The sequence below is a fragment of the Trichosurus vulpecula genome, chromosome 9 (assembly GCF_011100635.1).
Source record: "Trichosurus vulpecula isolate mTriVul1 chromosome 9, mTriVul1.pri, whole genome shotgun sequence".
Classification (NCBI taxonomy): Eukaryota; Metazoa; Chordata; class Mammalia; order Diprotodontia; family Phalangeridae; genus Trichosurus; species Trichosurus vulpecula.
In genome coordinates this window covers 76,381,192-76,398,379 of record NC_050581.1, presented here as the reverse complement: position 1 = coordinate 76,398,379, position 17,188 = coordinate 76,381,192, and the positions used below count along the sequence as shown (strand labels likewise).

Genomic DNA, 17,188 nt, shown 5'->3' with positions numbered 1-17,188 from the left:
GACTGCTCTCCCTCCTCACCTCCACCTTCAGGCTTCCCTGGCTTCCTTCTATGCTTAGCTAAAATCTCTCCTTTTATATTGCTGGAGCCTTTCCTCTGAGATGATCTTCACTATATCCTGTATATATCTTTCTATAAACATAGTAGTTTGCATGTTGTCTCCCCTCATTATCCTCAAATGAGGATCAAATGAGATATTTAGAAAGTGCTTGGCACAATGCCTGGCACATAGTAGGCCTTATATAAATCCTTCTTCCCTCCTTTCCTTCTTTCTTTCTTTCCTCTTTTCCTTCCTTTCTCCCTGTCTTCTTTCCTCTCTCCCTACTTTCCTTCCTTCCTTCTTTCTTTCTTTCCTCCTTCCCTTCCTCTCTCCCTCCCTTCCTTCCTCTCTCCCTCCCTCTTTCCCTCCCTTTATGAGCTCTCTCAGGTTCTGTGACTTTCCACTAGAGCAAGCTGCCTCTCAGATCATAGACTGGGCAGGACGTAGGCCAACTGTGGTCACTGGCAACTAGAAAGTGGTATGTATAGACAGACTTTCCAGAGGTAGATAGAGGAAGCAGGAGCCACGGCTAACACCCTTGGGGAGCTCCCAGAATGGAGGGGGCGGGGATGGTAGAGACATGGTCTTTCGTGATCTAGGGGTGCCTGGGCTGAGCCATGCATGGTGCCCACCCTGGGATTGTGTGTGTGTGTGTGTGTGTGTGTGAGAGAGAGAGAGAGAGAGAGTTCATAGAAGTTCTTTCTCTGTGAGTTCCAACAGGAGACCTCCCCTTCTAGCTTCTCCCTCCAAATGTGCGTAGACACGTGGAAAGCCCCATACACAGACTAGCCAGAGGCAAATTTTTTTAGAATTTTCTGCTGGGCTTTTTCTCCAGACTAAGAATGTCTAGTGTTGTTCCAATAGGGTTGTGATATTGTGGAACAAATGTTTTCCCGGGAGTTAGGAGACCTGGGTTCTAGCTTCAAATCTGTCATTTATTCTTTATATAACTGTGGTCAAGTTATATCTTTTTTTTTTCTGGGTCTCATTTTACCACTCTGTGATATAAAGGAATCAGATTAGAGATGATAACTGGATTTAGAGCTGGAAGGAAAGTTGAGTCAAACCTCCTCATTTTACAGATGAGGAAACCAAGGCCCGGTTAAATGACTTGCCCAGGGTCACAGAGCTGGTAAATGTCTGCCCAGGGGAAGTGAGGCAAACTTATGGTATGGGATGAAACCAGGAAGCAGACCCATGTCCTGTCTCTGGGAATCTCAGTTTGGTGGAACAGGAGGAGGAGATTTGTACCTATCCACCCTCAGGGTGTTCATGGCCTGGGAGGAGAGCAGAAACTCTTAGAAGAGAATAATATTGGACACTGTCAAGGGCTCCAGTGAATGGCTTTAGATTCTCCTCTTTTTTGTATTTTAAAACTCTCCCCAACTCACCTTTCCTCCTTCTTTTCTTCCACATTCTTTTCCCTCATGGAGCACAAGATGCTCCACCTCCCATCTCTTCGCTTTTGTCCCGGATGCCCCTCCGTGCGTGGAGTGCTCTCTTCATCTCCATTTCTTGGATTCCCCCACCCCTATTTCTTTCATGACTCAGCTCAAGCACCACTTCCTCACAGAGGAGGTCTTTCCTGCTCCCTCCCATCACCCCAATTCTCTCCGCAGTTGCTAGTACCTTCCCATCCAAGGTTACCTTGTGTCTTGCCTTATGTGCATCTTGGATGTGCATATGTTGTCTCTCCTGTTAGAACAGAATCTCCTTGGGGTCAGGAACTGTTTCATTTTTTTTTTGTCTCTGTATCCCTAGCACTTAGCATAGTGTCATTTAATAAACGCTTGTTTATTGATTGATATGGGTGCCATAAACAGGAACATACAGGCCCAAACGTACATACTTGCAGAGATGTATACACATGTTCTGTTCCTTTTCAAGCTTTGGGAAAGCTGGGAGATGGGGTAGAGAGAGTGCAGAGAGGGGCCTGGCATCAAGGAGGGAAGGAGCCCCTGAGGGATGTGTGACTTTGGGCAAATCACTGTCTGGCTCTAGATTCGAAGTTTCTCCTCCAGCTATAAGGAGGTTGTGTGAACTTCCCCAGTAATTCTGATTATGATCTATGTGAAACTGTTCCTAGGGTAGTTTGGGATTCCCCAACAGCGGAGGCCAAGGGCTGGCCTTGTGGGCTGTGAATCCTTGCGGGCTGTGCAAGACACTCCCAGGATCAGGCCTCGGTGGAACTGTGCCCATGGGCCTGGAGTCCAGGGAATTCGTTCTATTTGCGTTTGAATTTTTAAAACAATATGTTCTAAATAGTTGATCTCTGGTCAGAGCCAGAGGTAACCTTGGTGCTTTTATCATTCTAACTCTTTCATTTTACAAATAGAAGAAACAAGTCCAGAGAATGAGAGTCACTTATCCTAAATCATCCAGGAAATTAGCACCAGTGAGTCTAACAAGCACAGATTTTAGTCAGGGTCTAGATGGATACTGGTAGATATGTTGGTGGTTCCAGAAACAGATCCATCCCTGCTACAGAAGTAGCAGGTGACCTGACAGAATAGGGGAGCATTGATTTAGAGCTGTATGGGACTGGAGAGGTGACCTAGTCTAACCTCTTTGTTTTACAGACAGAGAAACAGATATATGAATAAAGGACCCCCTGTTTCTTTCCCTCGAATTTGAGCCTCAAGAAAATAGCCCAGCCCCCTAGACTCCTGGACTAGCCCCAGGCTCCTTACCCCTCAAGACAGGTCTTGAGGACCTTGCATCCAAATGCTACAAAGCAGCTCCTCTCCAGCTTTTCTGTCCCATAAGAGAAATACCTCACTTAGGTTTAGCTTGAATCAACAGTGGAAACAAGGGATGAGAAACTCAGGATGTTCTATAGTGGAAAAAGCACTGAATTTGGAGTCAGGGGATGACCTGGGTTCAAATTCTGACTGTATGACCCTGGACAGTTCACTCTCCTGCTCCTTTCTCAGCCTCAGTTTCCTTTTCTTAGGGGTCAGGGGTGGGTCACTAGATGATCTTTAAGGCCCTTTCTAGCTGTAGGTCTTGTGATTATTTTTTTTATCCAACAAAAGTTAACCAAAGTAAGAAGAAAATTATAAAATGTTCAGAATTTAGGCTCCAAGGATGTTTCCACTGTCTAGCAGAGGTTCTTAGCCTGGGGGCAGCAAATTTGTTTTCTGAAATATTTTGATAACTATTTTTTAAATCTAATTGGTTTCCTTTGTAATCTTATGTGTTTTATGCATTTAAAAATATTATTTTGAGAAGAGGCTCATGGCACAGAAAAGGTTAAGAAGCCCTGTTTGCCCCTATGTGTTGGGGATAGACTGAGCTGGGGGCCTCTCCTGTCCAACATAGTCTTCTGATTTTTTTTTTCCGACTTGCCATAGGTGGGGTGGTGGGGTGGTGGGGTGGGGAGGGTGGGATGGAGTGATGGCAGGGACTCTCTGTTGCCATGTGGATCCTGCCTGTTGACTCTGGCGGGTCTCTGCTGAGCAGCTCCCAAAGCCTGAAACCCAAGGTGGGAATGAAGCCACAAGCATGTTTGGAATCAGCCGTCTCAGCGCCCGCCTGGCCATGCTGGCTCGGGGGCTGCACATGGAACTGTTTTTCTGTATCGATGCACAGGAGGGGAAACTCCACGGGACTGTGGAGGGAGAGAGAATATGTGTGTCTGAGTACCAGTTTGCTATCCTTTACCCCCTGGGCCACCTTCTTGAATGGGTATGGGTGGGTTAGGGCACCAGCCCCTTGGCACTGCCTGGCTTCCTGGGCAGGGCTGCCCATGGTTACACTGTTGTGTGAGTTTAATAGCTGAAGTTCTCGGCTCTCTCAGCAGGGTGGGTGCTGGGCTGGGAAGAGCTGTTGGGGGTCCTGGCTGTGGACACCTCCAGTTCTCAGAGCCCGCCTTTGATTAGAAACTTCCTGTGCTGGCAGCCCTGAGGCTGACCAGCCAGGCAGGGTGTTGGCACCAGAGATGTTCAGAGGACATAGCTTCTGTGTTCAGTACTTCTCTTTCCTATAGGGCTCAGTATATTACTAGGCACCTATGAGCTTGATGGAGATGCATTGGTTAATTTTCCTAGTATCTAGTAGTAGATGGGCAGGGATGGTGACCATTTTTAAGCGGTGAGGAAAACCAGAGTTATTCAATATGTGGTTTTTGAATTAAGTTTTTTTCACCTCTCTCTTCTGCAAAATGGGGATAATATTCACATTACTTACTTCCTGGTATTGATGGTAGGAAATGTGTTTTGTATATTGCAAAACTCAATAGAAATTGGAGCTGGTATTAGGTGTATTCTTTCCCTTTCTCTTCTCCCACTGTCCCATGAGCCCCAATTAGAAAGGGTCAAGTAGGTGCTAAATAATTAAACAGGCTGGGGCTACCTGGGTGCCCTAAGGCATGCTCATGCCAGCCAACCTAAGAAGGGATGCAATTAGATGGAGACCTGCAGGGTTGGGCCTGGGCCTATGGCTGAGCCCCACCCTCCCTCTTCAGGAAGCCCTTACGTTGGACCTGGGCCAAAGCCAGCCTGAGCAGCTCCATCTGATGGGAATTAGGTCGAACAGACTTGGGGGAGTTTTTCTTCTGTCCTCATTTGGGTTTACAGGCTATGGGCCTGGCTGGGGATGGTAGTTCCAGAGTTGAGAAGAACCAGAGCTTGATCATAAGGGAACATCTGTAGCAACATCTGCAGCTTGGTGAGAGGAGGGTTTACAGCAAACACAATGTCAATGGCTCAGTTAGAGAGAGAGCTCAGCCCTAGAGGCTGGCACCGGGAGGTAGGGAAAGAATCAAAGAAGCTCAGAACTGGGAAGAGACCTCATAGATCATCCCGCTCCACCCCCCCTCATATTTATCCTTTGGATTTTTTTAAATTCTGGACTGAACAAACATCAAATAAAGAGAGCATTTCTGTATAGAGAATAGAACAAAAGAAGAAGATTGTATATAAAACTGTTTATCTCCATTATATGCAGTTTGTTTTTCTTTTTAAGTATATAATAAATTCAACATAACTTTCAAAGCTGCCCTGCTTGTTTATGATTCCTTCTGGTCTTCCTTATGTTCTCCTCTGTGTATTGAAAAAAAATCTTCAATGACCTTCCTTTCTCTTCTCTTCTTTTCTTCCCCCCCCAACAATATTCTTATGTCCTTCCCCTCCCACTGGAAAAAAAAAAGAAAAAATCTTTTAACAAATATACATAGTCAAGCAAAACAAATTTTCATGTTGTCTATGTCCAAAAATGTTTATTTCATCCTACATCTTGAGTCTGTCTAGGTCAGGAGGTGAGTATCATGCCCCATCATTGGTACTTGGGCATGGTGGTTGGTCATGGCATTGACCTTTCAAAGTTGTTTTTCTTTAGATAGTTCTGGTTCTGCTCACTTCTCTCTGCAGTGGTTCTTGTAAGTCTTTCTAGATTTCTCCCAAACCAACCCTTTTATCATTTCCTACAATGTAGTAATATTCCATTTCATTCATATACCATATGTATTCAGTCATTCCCCAGCAGATGAGCACTCCCCTAGTTTCCAGCTCTTTGCAACTACAAAAAGAGCTGATATAAATATTTTTTGCATGTCAGTCTTCTTGCTCTTCATTTAATGTTTTTTAAACCAACTCTTCATTGTGTAGACAAAGAAACTGAGATCCAGATCAGGAACAGATTTGCCGGAGGCTACATACACAGTAATCTAGTTGCAGAGATGAGATTAGGATTGAGGTCTCTTGCTCAAAATAGGACATTTTTTCAACAGTATCACAAACTGGTTCCTAGGCAGGGCTGCCCATGGTTACCCTGTTTGTGAATTTAACAGCTGAAATCATGTGCTCTCTGGGTAGTATGGGTGCTGGGCTGGAAAGAACTATTGGGGGTCTCAGAATCTCCAGTTCTCAGAGCTTGACTTGGGAAACTTTCTATGCTGGAAGTCCTGAAGCTGCCAATCTCACCCCCTACTCTTCCCCCTGTCCCCCCTCCCCCCAAAAGAAGAACAGAGGGGATTTAAGGATTTTAGAACTGCAAGAGATCATCTTCCCCAACCTGCCTATTTTATAGGTGGGGAAACAGAGGGTGTCAGGTTAAAGTACTTGTCCAGGCTTTAGAGCCCATAGTAAATGCTTAATAAATGCTTGGTGGCTTGCCGTCCTGAATGGCTTCCTAGTCAGTGCTGGATCTGAGAGGAACTCAAGAAAGATGTGTTGGATGACTTGTCCTCCCCATGGCCCTGGCATCAGCTTAGAAGCCAGAAGATGACCCCATCCCATTTTAAAGGGTCTTTCTGAGACACCTTCTCAGGAGTGTTCCACCCCCCCACTCCGACTTTGTAATAATAGGAATGGGCTCACAGGCCTCCCAGTTCAATGTCGATGTGTGTGTATATGGAGGGGTGGACCTGGATGTTTCTCCCTGACTTCCAGAGGGCAATAAAGGGAAAGAAAGTAATTTATTTATCACCTTGGATGTGGGTTCAGACGGCTAGACTCTTGTCTGCAAAATGAAAGGGGCTGGGTGATCTCCAATGCCATCCCTAGCAACTGTGACTCTGCAGTGATCCCTCCTGGCTCTCAGGGAAGGATCACTTCTGAGAGATGAGCCTTTGGAGGTTCTAGCCTCTTGCCTGGTCCCCTGAGGACTCAGCCTGGGAAGGCAGCTGCTCTTTACACATTCCCAGAGGAAGTATCTATGTGTGGATGTGCGGTGGTGGGTATGGGTTAATCCAGTGACTTGCTCTCTCATTTTGCAATAGAAACAAGGAAGGAGGTGTCTAGGGAACGAACCTCTCTCTGTTCTCCCTCACCCATCAGCTGTGAGTGACCAAAGTCTGAAGACCATACATAGATCTTAAGATTTAGAAGGGTGCTTGGAGGTTATTTACTTCCAATCTCCTCATTTTACAAAGAAACTGAGGCCTTAAGTGATTAAGTGGCTTGCCTAAGGTCACACAATAGTGGAAGCAGGATTTGAATCCGGGTCCTCTGACTCCAATTCCAACACTCATCTCACTGTACACCATGTTTCTCAGTCTGAGTCTCTTGTTCAGGGAGTCTCCTCTGCTTTGAATAATTGAAGAGGAAAGGGGAGGGGACCGACAGGAGACTATAGCCTGCCTATTGGTGCTGATGAAGTCACAGGCAGGACACCTGTCACAGGACCCTGGGGACCTGTGTCTTTCTCAGACACTGAGTGGGAGGGCAGGTGAACTATGACAGGATTTCAAATGGCAGACACCATGAGGCTGCACCTGTCCTTCCCCAGGGCAGGGGGGAGTGTGAATATCACTGTGGAATCCCTCATTTCTTCCCTTCCCTTCCCTTCCCTTCCCTTCCCTTCCCTTCCCTTCCCTTCCCTTCCCTTCCCTTCCCTTCCCTTCCCTTCCTTCCCTTCCTTTCCTTTCCCCCTAATTACCTAATTGCCTGCCCCCCCTTTTTGTTTTTGCATTACCAAGGAGTCTAATGCAGTGTTTTAACAGTAGAAAGAACACTAGTTTCAAAATCTTGAAAACTGGGGTTCAATTATCAGCCTGCTTTTTATTATGTTACCCAGAGAAAGTCTCAGCTTCAGTTCCTCCTCTGTAAAGTGAAAGGATTGCACATAGTGATCTAAATTTCCTTCCAGCTTGCAATCTAGATATCCTATGATCCAGTTGGTGGGGGTGGGTGACTGTGTGTGTGTGTGTGTGTGTGTGTGTGTGTCTGCTGGAGGGCTCTTGGCTCTTTTTTTTTTCCTATTTAGCTGAATGGGGATAGCCTAGGAGGGCATGCCAATCTTATCATCTACTTATCACACCCACTGAACGAGCCTTCTGCCAGGAACTGCCAGAGGGGAAGCCCAAGGGACTTCCCTCATCAGCTGCCTCAGTTCTAAGGCACAGTTACTAAGCTCCTACCCATGATGATGCATTGAGAATTCACTGTGAAAGCACTTTCTAAGATGTCAACAACCAACTCACCATACCAGTACCATAACTCATGTGAAGATCTAAGAGATCTTGAATGATCACATGCCCAACATGAACCCAAAGTGTCATATGGCTTCTGGGTATTTTAATCTTAGGTGTGTGTGTGTGTGTGTGTGTGTGTGTGTGTGTGTGTGTTTGTGTAAATGTCCAGGATGAGAGAGGGGACATCCTCTAACCAGGAAGGACCACACCTGGAGTACTGTGTACAGTTCTGACAGTCCCATTTTAGAGAGAAATTGACAAGTGGAAGGAATTGTCTAGGGGAGTACAATCAGTACGATGAAGGAGGAGTCTCAAAATCATACCAAAGGAAGATCATTTGAAGGCGCTAAGGGTGTTTTTTAGCTTAGAGGAGAGGAAGCTTAGAAGGTATGCAGCAGCTGTCTTCAAACATCTAAAGGTCTCTCTGTGGGGTTGAAGGATTAAGGTTGCTCCCAGGAGGGAGAAGTGGGATCAATTGGCAGAATTTATGGGGTTCTGGGTTCTTAGTTCTGGGTGATGGGTTTCACAGGCTGGAATTGTTCCCGGGGTGGGGTTGATGGGAGAACCCGACTGCCAACCCGAATCAGAAAGGCAGAGGCTGGAGGGTGTGCCCACCCCGTTAGGCTTGTTTGGCCCAAGGAGAGGGGCAACGCTTCATGCTTCCAGGACGGCAGACGCCACTGAGATCTGAAATTTCCCTGGAATAAAATACGAGGGCTCTCAGGAATGAGCAGAAACCCTGCTTGCTGGCTTGTTCTGGGCTTTGGAAATTCATCTACAGGGATGGCAATTAGAGGGTCTGGGAGTCTGAGCTCGTTAACTCCTTTTCCCCTTTCTCCTTCCATTCCCCCGCCATGCCTGAGTCAATAAAGGAGGCAGACTCAGAGGCATTTTGAGAGCTGTTAAGAGAGTGCCTGCCTGGTTCCCAGGGTGATCCCATCATCCTGGCACCCACTATCATCACCTTGTTATTTGGCCATCTGGCACTACCCCATTACCTATTACCCTGGCTCCCCCCAAACCCCATCACTCCACAGGGCTTCCACCTTGTAACTTGGGTATTGATTGCCCCATCACCAGCACCACTGTATAATAAATGCAAACCTCACATTGATGTAGTGCTTTGTCATTTTCAAAGTACATTCCTCACAACAACCCTGAAATGGAAGTAGTGCTAATGCTGTTATCCCCCCCTTTAAATATGGGGAGCCTAAAGCTGATCACTTAGCTGGGATTTGAACCCTGGTCTCCTGCCTGCAAATTCAGAATTCTTTTCACCACAACCTGCTGCCTTCTATCCTGCTGCAGTGTGATCATTGATCATTGGGGAGCCATCAGCTTCAAACACTGAACCCCAGATGGGTAAGGGCTGGGACCTTTAACCTTAAGGTCTCTTAGGTAACATCTTTCCCCAAGATGAGTTCTTTGTGGTCCTGGGGATGTGGTTGCCTGGACTGATGGAGGTCTGTGAGCAACCAGTGTGATGGGAGGCAGGGAACATCGCAGAATCTTAGGTGAGGAAATGAAAACTGTATCAGAAGGATCCCTTGGACCAGTTGGGTGCATCCACTCTGAATTCTCTTGGGTACCAGATGGTTCTGCTTCATGTTCTGGAGCCAACTGGCAAAGGTTAATGAGAATTAGCATGATCGTAATTAAAGGGAGTCTGTCAGTAGAGTGGAGGAGTTCAGGAAACTGTCCCTTATGGGAAGGAGGAGGGGTATCAATAATTAATGGTGGTAATTTAGGACAAGGTATGAGTTAATGAAAATGTACAGTGGAGTAATTACAGAGGATGGTGGGAGCCTTTGTGTAGGGGGAGAACCAGAAAAAGCCTAGGACAGCTTTGGTTGAGTAGTTCAGGGAGGATAGCCAAGAGAAACCAACTCTCACAGCCTCCTGTCAATGAGAGGATGAGATGGGTTCCAGCTGATAAGGGTATCACATTGGTTTAGCTAGGACCATGAACAGGGGTGGATCCTGTATGGGCCTTTCCTAACCTCAGTACTTATTCAGTGTACCCAAAGAAGACCCAGGAGCTCTTTATAGGTTGGAAGTAGCCCCACTGGGGTTCCTGATGGTAAAGATGCATGTTTGTCAGAGGCTCTAGGTCAGAGGGCTCAGAAGTCACCAGAATGAACTTGGAGCTCTGACCATGTTTGGCCAGGGAGAAGAATTGTGGTCTAATGGAAGTAACACTGGCTCTCAAGTCAGAAATTCTGACTTCCATTCCTGATTCTGCCATTTCTTATCTAGTTATGTACAGTCATAAGATTTAGAGCTAGAAGGGTCCTTAAAGGTCTGTTGTTAGTACCACCACCTAATTTTACAGATAGGGAAACTGAGACCTAAAGAAGATAAGAACATGAAATAGTTAAATACTTGTCTGGGCCTTTCCCCCAACGGTAGAGTGAGCCCATGTCAGATTCTCTCTTGAGGTGCCATTAGCTCTTAAATCTTAGGATTCTTTATATCTTATCTGATCTCCCTGCCTTGTTGAGGGGGATTGGAGATCCTTGTTGAACCTCAGAGAGATTTTCCCTATACCCCACCTGTCCCAAACTGGTCATCCCAGGTTCCTCCCACTCACAGGTGGGGCTGTGCTGAGGGTGTGGCTGGTGTGGGTTAAGTGCTAGGCTAGAGTAGAAGGGAAATTATCCTTTCTCCGGCTCAAGCTTTCTCATTTTAAAGTTGGAGAGAAAGGGAAGGAAAGGAGAAAGCTAATGTGGGTCTAAATTGGGGGAGATGGGAGTGAGATTTAAGTCTTCAGCTGCCAGGGAAATCTTGCTTACCTGCTATCCTTAACCACTGGGGAGTACTGATCAGAGGACTGGATTTGGGAGTTACATGATGAGCTGGTTTTGATTCCTTGCTACATGTATAATTTTGGACCTGTCACCTATCCCTCCAGGCTTTTGTTTTCCCATTTGGAAAATGGGGGTAAAAGGCTTTCACCGTGCTAAATCTTATGATCCTAGGGAACTGGCATGCTTAAGTGCAAGAGTTCTTAACCCAGGGCCTTGGAACTTAATTTTTTTTGGGGGGGGGTAACTATTTTGATTGATTTCTTTTGTACTTTTCTTTTGTGCATTTAAAAAACTGCTGCAAAGGAGTCCAAAGGTTTCACCACACAGCCAGAGGGGTCTAGGACACACTTGCAGTGGAAAGAATAGCTGTGGGGTGGAAGTCACAAGACCTGGATTCTAGTCCAGACGCTAAGTCATTTTATGACTTTTGATAACCTCTGTGGGCCTCAGTTTGCATGTATCTAAAATGAGGGTGCTGGACCAGCTATATCCTGTATAACCACAGGCAAGTCACAATGTCCTGCCTTGGTTTCCTCATCTGTAAAATGACTGAGTTGGGATTGATGACTTCTGGACTCTAAACCTGTGAAAATGACATTGGATCATTTACTCAGCCATCTCTCCAGGCTTTACTTAGGTTACATCCCAGGAAGGGATGCCTTCCCCACCCCTGTTGCCTGCCTCTTCCCTGTGTTAATCCTGTAAGCTCTCCAGGGGCTGGGTCTCAGGCTGTTCTTTCTCTGTCTCCCTCTTCCCAATGTAGCTGAACTAAGGACCAGGCATAGACCCTTGAATGGTGGGGCGGGTATGTATCCAATAAAATACAGAAAGCAGGGAGCCAGAATGGCTTCTTTCTTCATCTCTGAATCCCGGAAGGAGCCAGGCCTTGGTTCTCTTGTCTCTTGCCTGTGATCTAGGACAGACTTCAGGTTTTGTTCTGGCCCCGCACTCCTTCAGGAGGGAACAGATGTTTTTTGCCCTGGGGACATGGAGGCTCCATCTGTCTCTTAGGTTTTTGGAAGTTGGGAGGAAAGACCCTCTTCCCTCTTCTGCAGCCTAGGCGGAGGTCCAGCAGGAACATCTTGAGAATAAGTCAACAAACACTCATTAAGCAAGTACTGGATGGAGAATCCCCATCGTCATAATGTAGTGGGAAAGAATGCTGGATATGGAGCCTGAGGACCAGGTTCAAATCCTGATTGCCATCTAGGTGTGTTGTTTAACCTTTCTGGGTCTTTTTCCTCATTTGTAAAATGAGGGGATTGGGATTAGATGCCCTCTCTATATCCAACTCTAAGTCTATGAAACGATGTTTGGTCTTTTACCTCCCCCTCGCCCCAAGTTATATGACTATAAATCTTTGATCACTGAAGCATGTTTTTGGTTGTTGGGTTTTTTTTCCCCAAAAGGAGGTGAGAAATTATGTCTCCCTGGGGTTGCACCAGGAGTTTTGGGGTAACAGCAACGGAAGAGACAGGGGAAGAGGGTACGAGGAGAGAAAAGTGTTCCTGGCAGATATAGCGTTGGACACAGCCCAACACGGACCAGTCCTCAAACCAGCTTCGTTGTTGGAGGGGGGTGTCCTATGGTTTATGGGAGCTTTTCACAAGAGCCTCTGGCCCCCCAGAGGGGCAGCCTCATTGTCTGAGGGGCAGTCACACTGTGAGGAAACAAGACCCAAGGCAGGAAACAGGAGGGGCCAGAGTCCATTCCAACTTTTATACATCCAATCCTTGATGCTCAATGAGCTAGGTCCCCAAAGCAGTTGGGAAACAGCTCTTTCTGCACTTCTACCCCTGCCTCCATTCCAAGCCTGGCCCAGATAATTCAGTTCAACAAATTCTGCAAACATTTACTGAGTGCCTCCTGCAGCCTAACCTCTTAGCGCTAGCTCGGTAATTGTTTCCTGTGTGTTTTGTCTCCCCAGCCAGACCCCGAGCTCAGCCCAATACTTCTCTTGTCTCCCCCGCAGTATTAGGCTCTATAAATGCTTGTCAGAGAACTGAATGACTAGATGGATGGACAGCCCTGACCCTCTACCCCACCGATCACAGGGCCATGAGCTCTGAGCTGTATCTCCGGGAGTGGGAACGGGCAGCATTAGCTACACTCTCAGCTCTGTTCATCTTAGGATCGATGGTGGGCATTTGTAAGATGGCTAGGAAAGTTTGCTCTTCAGCTGGAGTGAGGGGTTAAGTCTATGACTGAGGCTAGAGGTCAGGTGGGGGCCAGGGGTAGGGCTCAATCTGGGGCCTGGATTTTAGGATTTAGAACCATAAGGAACCTCCAGAGAGCATTTAGGCCAACCCCCTCATTTTATATATGAAATTGAGTCCCAGGGACATTAAGCTAGTTGTCTGGGGGTGACATAGCTAGTAAGTATCTGGGCAGGAATTTGAACCCAGGTTTCCTGGCTCAGGGATAGAGCTTGGCGATGCATCCCCCCACATTCCCATTCTTCCCCATATTTGCTCCTAAAACTGGATGTATGCAGCGATTACAGTGTGTCCCCAAAGCTATCTCAGAGAATGAAAGTATAATTGAAGGGGAGGGGTGGCCATATGGTCATGTTCATTGGGTATTTTCTGGTCCCAGGGGCCCAGATACCTTAAATGCTTCTCATTTGGATACTTTGACAACTGGGGTTCCCTTAGATCTCTGCCTGCCTCTACCGTAGATTATCTTGTGGGAGGGATGGAGAAAAGTTACTGAAGCTGGTTTGTGCTCCTGGGCAGTCCTGGTAAGGGGCTAGGAATCAGCGTTTGGCCTGGATGGGAGTCAGCTGTGATGGTGGCTCGGGCTCCATCTGTGTGCCAAGTTGGTCTAGAGTTAACAATTTGGGGGTAAGTTGGATGGGGGAGGGAGATTGTGGGGAACCTAGAATGCCAGACTAGGAAAGGTTGCTTTTCTCCTTAGGACTTTGGGCAACCTGGCAAGATTTTTGAGCTGGTAAACGATGGGATAAAAGAGTGTTTTAGGAAGATTAACTGTCTCTCAGCATGGGTGCTCCATGTGAAGAAAGTTGTGATAACTACAGCTATTACTGTTCCACTTAGTGATCTGTGTAGTAGAGCCCTAATGATTCCATCAGTCACTACGATGGGGACTCTAATCACAGGGTTATGAGGGAAATAAACCTTTCACACTGCCCTTAACACTTGTGTCCTGGCCCAGCACCATAGAGAATGCACAAGGGCAATGGGTCCCCTCTCCTCTGCCCTAGAAGACAAGGTAGAGAGAAGCTTAGAGGTCCCATCCGCTGAGGATGAGGCCCCAAAGAGGCAAAGAATTCTAGGTAGTAAGTCGCAGGGCTAGGATTTGAATCTAGGTCTTCAGATTTCAAATCTAATGTTCTTTACACTGCATTTTATAGGCTACCAGTTTGATGGAATGTAGCCAGGATGCCTGTCCTGGAGTGGTAGGCCTAAGGGGTCAGTAAGGTTGTGGGAACATTATTGATGCTGAAATGATAACTCTCTTGTCTAGGTAGTACAGGATGACATGTAGTCAGATGTGGCCAATCTGTTAGTTTGTTTTGCTTAACTACTTTGTTATAAAGGAGAATTCTCCGGTTGGAAGGATGGATCAGTTATTGGGGAAGGACAGTGTTGTTTAAAAAATATAAAAAGATGGGGGGAAAATAAAATACAAATACATTTATATATATGTATGCATGTGTATATATTTGTGTATATATACACATACACACATACATACATGTATATCCATATACGTATGTGTGTGTGTATGTGTGAGACCTCTCCCTAGACAAAGTCTCACATGAATGGACCCAAGAAACTGATGTCTAGACCTCACCCAGATGAGCCATGCCAGGATAAAAGTAAATTGCCCCAATCCCAATGCAGTGAGTCCCAGAGCAAACGATCTAGTCTAGGGCTTCTAAAAGTACATTTATGAATCAGACTGAAGGACTTGGTTTGTCCTTCCAATCTTCAGGGTGCCCTGAGCTGTCCTTCCTGTTATTTATACAACATGGCTGTTCTGTGGGATCTGATCTGGGAAGGAGACACAGTCCTCATTCTTAGTGGGGGTCTGCTCAGAGTGGAAGACATGGCTGTGATCTCAAGGAGCTGCTGATTGAAGGAAGGAGATGTAATGCCTAATGTTGAACCAAAAAACATTAGAGCTAAAAGGGATTTGTGTAGTCTGACCCCTTCATTTTATAGATAAGAAGCTCAGCGATGTGAGGGCCCTGGGATGGGGGAAGGACAAATGCTCTCTAGAGTTCATGGGTGGGTAGAGAAGGCCTCAAACAACTAATTCACATGAGCCCTGCCCTCTTGTCTCCCCAGAAGCCTGATGCCACGGACACTGGATGGCCAAATCACCATGGAGAAGACCCCCAGCTACTTTGTGACAAAGGAGGCCCCTCGGCGCATACATAACATGTCCCAGGACACCAAACTGATCGTAGTCGTACGAAACCCTGTTACCCGGGCCATTTCGGATTACACTCAGACGCTGTCCAAGAACCCATCCATTCCGAGCTTCCAGGCACTGGCCTTCCGAAATGGCAGTTCTGGGCTGGTCGATACTGCATGGAGTGCTGTGCGCATTGGCATTTACGCTAAGCACCTGGACAACTGGCTGCAGTACTTCCCTCTGTCCCACTTCCTGTTCGTGAGCGGTGAGAGGCTGGTGAGCGACCCAGCTGGGGAGATGGGCCGAGTGCAAGATTTCCTGGGCCTCAAGAGGGTTGTGACAGACAAGCACTTCTATTTCAATGAGACCAAAGGCTTCCCTTGCTTGAAGAAGCCAGAAGGCAGCAGCCGCCCTCGATGCCTCGGCAAGTCCAAGGGCCGACCCCACCCCCACATCGAGGAGCATGTGGTCCAGCGCCTGCGAGAGTTTTATCGACCCTTCAACCTCAAGTTCTACCAGATGACTGGGCAGGACTTTGGGTGGGACTGACCCAGACTACGGGTACCCTGATGGTAGTGGGGTGGGGTGGGGTGTGGAGCCCCCGAGCCAGGGCAGGGGCTGCCAAGAGCAATGAGGGTCACAGCCAAGACAAGGGAAAGATCTCAGAAGACACCCATCTGGGCCTTGGACTTGAGGCTAGTACCAGGCTTTGGAAAATTTGACAATGGTTCTAATTTATATCTGCTCTCCTAGTAGAGAGCAAGCAATTGTACACTTACTGAGTAGAGAGAGATATTTAAGAAATAAAACAGTCAGATAAATATTCTTCCACATAAACCCTTGTGGTCTCTATGGCTTGTATATATTTTCAGGAGGGGAAAAAAAGTGGGAAGATGGGAGGACCGAGTTTTAATCTTGTTCATATTTGTGTAGCTCATGGTCATTGGGCAGCATGTCCTTTACTGAGAATAATCTAGGGAGTCAATGGCAGGAGCCAGAAGGGTAGGGATTGGACTTTCTGGTACCTAACTGCTGGCTGGACATGTGACCCAAGTAATGATATAACTGCTATCTATGTCCCAAATTTCCAAATCACCCTCCCTCCCCATATATGCACCTATCACCACAAACATTATCCTCCAAATCTTTTTCCTTTGCTGATTCCTCACTTAAAACTTATCCCTAAAGCCTTCAACTTCCACTGACTTCTCACCCCAAACCCACCCCAAATTTCCAACCCTCAACCGCCACACTGACGCCTTCCCTAAAACCTTCACCCCTCATTAACCCCCCATTCACCACACCGATCCCTTACCCAAAACCTGCATCCCTTATTCAGCCCTCCCTCCAAGCTTCATCCGCCACATGCCTCTTACCCCAAGCTTAATCACCCACCCCTCATCAATGCCTCTCACTAAGTCATCATCTCTCCTCTTCTCCCTCGTGCCAAACTCTCATCTCCCTAATCTTTATCTTCCACATGCCCCTCATCTTACAGAATCTGAGAGCTGGAAGGGATCTCAGAGGTCATTCATTTAAAAACATCCCTGAATTCCCTTTACGATATTCCTAATGGGGACATCCAGCCTCCACCTGAAGACCTCGTTAAAGCAGAATCCACTGTTTCCTAAAGCAAGCCATTCTGCTTTGGGAAAACCCTTTTTTAAGGAAGTTTTACTTTCATCAACCTTAAATCTACCTTCCTGCAGCTTCTAATTTTGCCCTCAGAGGCCAAGAAAAACAAATCTAATCCCCCATCTGCTGGATAGTCCTTTTAAATACTGGAAGACAGCTATCATGTTCCCTCTAAATCTCCTTTTCTCTAGGCTAAACATCCTTGCTCCTTCAACCGGCTCTCCTAAGGCAGGGTCTTTGGTACCCTCAAAGTCCTGATAGCCCTCTCCTGACTCATGGGAGACAGGATTTCTCACCTTTTGTCGGAACCCCACCTCCCCAACCCATGCCTCAGAGATCAAAGATTTAGAGCCAAGAGAGACTTCAGAGGTCAACCAGTATAACCCCTTCATTGTATAGATGAGGAAACTGA

At 46.7% G+C, this 17,188-nt stretch overlaps 1 protein-coding gene across 1 annotated transcript in view; it reads left to right on the top strand.

The window, feature by feature from the left end:
* The window catches only part of HS3ST6 (heparan sulfate-glucosamine 3-sulfotransferase 6), a 34,338-nt gene extending 18,360 nt beyond the window's left edge, over positions 1-15,978 (top strand). The window contains exon 2 of the mRNA XM_036739747.1: positions 15,072-15,978. Coding sequence (XP_036595642.1) covers positions 15,072-15,690 — 619 coding nt within the window. The 3' untranslated portion in view covers positions 15,691-15,978. The remainder of the gene's footprint in view (positions 1-15,071) is intronic.
* Positions 15,979-17,188: the final 1,210 nt, after the last annotated feature.